This window comes from Malania oleifera, chromosome 5 (assembly GCF_029873635.1).
Source record: "Malania oleifera isolate guangnan ecotype guangnan chromosome 5, ASM2987363v1, whole genome shotgun sequence".
Classification (NCBI taxonomy): Eukaryota; Viridiplantae; Streptophyta; class Magnoliopsida; order Santalales; family Ximeniaceae; genus Malania; species Malania oleifera.
This window is the reverse complement of record NC_080421.1, coordinates 20,355,613-20,360,228: the sequence shown is the minus strand read 5'-3', so window position 1 is coordinate 20,360,228 and position 4,616 is coordinate 20,355,613. Positions and strand designations below refer to the sequence as shown.

Sequence of the window (4,616 nt, the reverse complement as noted above, 5' to 3'; positions counted from 1 at the left end):
GTGACTATTATCCTTATTTTTTGTAGTGTTTTTTGAACTTCCACTCCGAATCTGTAAGAAAAAGGAAAGAAGTGAAAATAGCAAGAACACAAGAGAAGCAAAAGTTAAAGGGAAATACCAAAAACAGACCCACAAATTAACAGATAAAATATTTAAAAAGTGTAATTGAAATCTCCTAAAAGATAAATAATATGTAGGGTATATTTCAGATTTTTTTGAATGCACCCTAATTTTCTAAGTTCTACAGTATTAGAATCAAGAACTAAAAATTTAAATATTATTTTGTATAAATTCACAATAATTTAAACAGAAATTCATAATTCACAACTTAACTTTAAGTTTAGAATTTCAATTTGTATAAATTCATAAAAAAAAATTAATATAATCTCATATGAAATCTTTATTATTTTAATTTTATGCAAATTAAAATTCTAAAAGTTTGAATTCCAATCTCCAACCTCGCAGATTGTTCTTAATTTTATAGAATAAAATCCATTTAATAGATAAGCAAAATCAACATTCAAAATTGAAGCCATAAAAACTCAAAGAACTTAAGAAAGAGAATCTAACCAAGATCTCACAGAAGTATATTTTTCAAACTTCCACTTTGACTCTATACAAAAAGGGAAAGAAGCGGAAATAGTAAGAAGAAAAGAGAAGCAAAAATTGAAGTGAAGTACCAAAACTAGACATACCAAATCTTATCGGAATTCCCTTTGGCGACAGCTCCGTTTGTCTTTCCTTGTCAAAGGAACACATACCGTATCAAGGAAAACGCGTTGGAATTCTTCCGAGATAGAACCCACGAACATATGAATGTGATGATCATATGGGCGATAGCAACATGCTGTTTGCGCCAGAGAAGTCATAGTAGTCTTTGTATACATTGGGTACAAATTCGATTCAAAAGTTCAAGTCTATTAGTTAAATTCTTGGATCCAACCATGTATATTAGCAACTATAGGCAATGGCAACATGCTGTTTGCGCTGAAGGAGTCATTATAGTTAGTTTTTGGATCCAACATGTATATAAGCATCTATCATCCATCTAATTTTTTCAGTGTTAACATCAATTTGATCTAAAAGTTTAAATCTATTAAATTTTGGGTTGAATCATGTACATAAGTACATACTCTTCACTCATTTTTTTTCAATGTGGGACAAACTTTCTCTTGCGGGGAATGAACCCTCCAAAACCCACAGCCCGTCTTGCAAATGTGCAAGGTGTCACACCACACACACTTAACTTGTTCAAAAGAAATAGCAAAACTGTGCACGTGATTCATGGTGGTGAGGTTGCCTTTAATTCCACCCCTAAATGTATTCTATAAGGTATAAGGCAGCTTCCTAGTTTTGGTAAGTTACATAAGATCTTAAAGGTTTGACAGTTGAGAAGTGACACCAACTCAGATAGATAGAACAAAATTAAAATAAAATTATATTAAACTATTTTTTTATTGTTTTATTTTAATTATATTTTCATTTTTATTTTTTAAAAAATATATTTTAATTTCACTACTCCCTTAAATGGTTTAGTGTCAATCTCTAAAAATTGAAGGGGCATTTGATACAGCTTTAAGAAGCGCAAGTGTATTTTCCTTTTTCTTTTTCAAGTCCAACCCGGGTTAACTACAGATGATTAACCAGTTCTGCGTTTATGCAGCTGGAGACCGAATCTAGTCTAGCCTGTCTGATTTGCCTACTTCACAGTCTTTCAAGATTTTGCCCAAAAGCCAAAAGCGATAGGAGGGCTCAAAGGCCAAAAGTAATTGGAGGGCTTGTTCAGTGCGAGAGAGATGCAGAAAGCGTTGAGGGTGTATGGGGAGGTTCTGAGGCTGGTCAGGCGGCTGCCGGAGGACACGAGACCCTACTACGCCAAATACGCCCGGGAGAATTTCGTCAATTACAGAGATGTCGAAGCTGGTGACGCCAAGTCCCTCGACGAGCTCTTCCGCCGGGCTTATACCCACTCCTTATGGGTCCTCACCAAGGTCTTGCTCTCTCTCCCTACTTCTCTCTCAATTTCGAGTTTTAGATGTTGATAAACAAACCCATTCGTTTTTTATTGAAATTGCAGTATTCCGTAGATGAAGGGGCTGCGAGGAGGCTGGAGGCAATCTGTTGTGGCTAGCTTATGCGACTGCCTGCCAACTGTTTGTTGTTTTGCCGCAGAGGGGGTATTTAGAGACCTCCTTTCGTGTTTTGCAAGTGTGAGCTTAATTTTATAGATTTATGTTATGCTTTATTACGTTCCAATGCGCATATTAATGCTTCATAAGAATATTTGTCTTTGATGGTTTGCGAACAGTTGAAAACGTGTCTGACATAATGCAGATATGAACTTGTGTAAGGGAAAAAAATTTATTTCGCGCTTTTACTAATCTAGTGTAGCTGTGGTCATCAACTGCGAAAACTGGTGTGTTTGATATGTTGTTTTATGGCGATTTACACTGTTGGAAAATTAAAAAGTTAGCCATGAGCTATGAGCAGAGGTTGAATATGCATGGGCAGGAAAATTAAATGAGTTGATCATCAACTTGATTCTTAGTATGTAAATGTATGAATAAGTTAATTAAAGGGTGTAAAATATTTCATTTGACTAAAGCATGCTTAGTTTTTCTTTTAAGGCTTTGGGCGAGAGAGCATAAATTGATTGTAAGAGATTAAGAAAAAAAGGAGGCTAAGAGCAGAAGATCTCGATGTTTTGGAAAGGGGAGAGCATATGTGGGGGTGGCTTTTGGGGGAAGCAAATGGGGCAGATACTTGAGGTTTTGGAGGGTATACAGCGAAGGGATGGCTTCCTCTCTTCACTTTTATTTCGTTTACACACAGCTTCATGTGGATAACAATCTGGTTGTCTCCTTCTCTTCCTTCTTCTTCTTCTTCTACAGAGCTGTTACAAAGAGAAAGAATAGAGTCATGAACAAGGAGGGAGGGGGAGAGAGAGAGATCTGCAGACTTCCATGGAGGTTGCTGACAACATAGATGGCCGGAACCACCTTGTAGTACCCCTCTCCAAGGATTGTGTTTCCTTTTCCCTTTACCATTATTTTATTTTATTTTTGTTCTGTTTTATTATTATTGCATGATGCATGGGTGTTGCTGTATATTATTTCATCATATTATGATTATTATTATTATTATTACTTATAGTGGTCCACCCCTTCCCCGAACCCTGCTTACGCAGGAGCGTTATGCACTAGGCTGCCCCCCTTTTTTTTTTCTTGTTTTCCTTTTTTCTATTCTAAGAATTCAAAAAAATATATGTACTTTCAAAAAAAAAAAAATTACTTGTTTCATCTTAAAAGTAAAGTGAAACGGTCTTGAGCCCAATTCCTATGAGGTATTGTCCGCTTAGCCCATTGGCTTGACAAGTTTGTCTTATAAAAGTTGTTTTATATGGTTCTGGGATGGGCTAATATATTTTGTGCCTAGTTAAGAGTCAATCCTATCAATGATAAGGGAGTAATGCTTTCTTGTCAAAACAGAGAAACAGGCTTAGTAGAAATTATGACATGGGAACAATCCACGGCCTGAATTCGTAGATGTTGAAAAGAAAATCAACGATCTAAGATAAATTTCCAAGTCTTGCAGAAAGTCAAACCCAAGATCAACTCGATATTCCTCACATCTGTGTTAAGGTTGCTTCTTTGTTTTAACAAGAAAACATCAAATCCATCCTCAAAAACAATTTCAGCGATAATCCACCAGCACTTTACCAGGAAAGTCATCCCAAGTGCAAAACTTAGAAATTGAAAATGGTATTCAAAGCTAGACTGCCAAAGCGGTTATACAGAATATTAGTATTCCTCCTTCTAAGCCCAAAATCTCCCAACAACACATCTGATATTGGACCATAACAGACTCTCCCATTCGATTGTTAATGTTGTTAAGAGTGGCTTACATATTTGTGTAGGATCCATCCACATAATAGGTACTCTCAGGTGGCTCTAATATCAAATGTAACGGTGTTAGATCCAACTTCAAAGAGGTATTGTTCGCTTTGACCCATTAACCTCATGGGTTTATTCTATAAAAGGCGTCTTACATAGTTGGAGTCCAAACCATCTGGATAAGCCCAAGAGTTCCCTAGTATACATCTAATGTGGGACTGTGATATTAGTCTTTGGATCGTCATTTTTAGTATTATTATTTTAATATTTATGTTGTTATTGTATTATTATTTTTGTTATAGTTATTATTGCTTCTACTTGTTATTTTATTATCAAAAATTCAAAAAAAAAAAATGAAAGATCTTTAAAAATTAAAGATGTATTTTCCCCCTTTCACTACTTGTTATTGTTGTTGTTTGTGTCATAAGTTCATTATTAATAAATACACAAATCCAAAAATCAAAAACTAAAAAAAAAAGTTTCTAAAAGATTTTAGGGTAGGTTTTCTAAGGTTCTAGATTTTCTTATGTTTAGCTTCATAGACAAAGGTTTCAAATAAACATAAATGAAAAAGTTTCATTTTGTACATAAAGGTTTGACTTTACTTTGTTTTTAACTTCTTCTTTTAGGAAATTGAAATCTTTTGAAAAAGGAAACTTTGATAATGTCTATTTAGTAACCTCCTTTAGCCTAGATGATCTTTAGACCATGCTCTTACTCCAC

The 4,616-nt window shown here is 34.8% G+C and overlaps 1 protein-coding gene across 3 annotated transcripts; it reads left to right on the top strand.

Annotated features, from left to right (window-relative positions):
- Positions 1 to 1,271: 1,271 nt before the first annotated feature.
- Positions 1,272 to 2,381, top strand: LOC131155487 (LYR motif-containing protein At3g19508). 3 transcript variants are annotated; one of them, XM_058108674.1, is made up of 3 exons: positions 1,272 to 1,356; positions 1,664 to 1,991; positions 2,078 to 2,381. In XM_058108674.1, the coding sequence occupies exons 2-3, from the start codon at positions 1,797 to 1,799 to the stop codon at positions 2,129 to 2,131; spliced, it is 249 nt and encodes an 82-aa protein (XP_057964657.1). In that variant the 5' UTR covers positions 1,272 to 1,356; positions 1,664 to 1,796; the 3' UTR covers positions 2,132 to 2,381. The 3 variants fall into 3 exon arrangements, with proteins under 3 accessions (XP_057964657.1, XP_057964655.1, XP_057964656.1); XM_058108673.1 differs by lacking the exon at positions 1,272 to 1,356 and adding an exon at positions 1,575 to 1,590; XM_058108672.1 differs by having other exon boundaries at positions 1,355 to 1,991.
- The last annotated feature ends 2,235 nt before the right edge of the window (positions 2,382 to 4,616 follow it).

What these genes read in the sequence shown, in the direction of transcription:
- LOC131155487 (XM_058108674.1), top strand. Translation starts at nt 1,797, where the DNA reads ATGCAGAAAGCGTTGAGGGTGTATGGGGAGGTTCTGAGGCTGGTCAGG. An exon ending in CCTTATGGGTCCTCACCAAG is followed by an intron (nt 1,992 to 2,077) that starts GTCTTGCTCTCT and finishes TTGAAATTGCAG; the next exon opens with TATTCCGTAGATGAAGGGGC.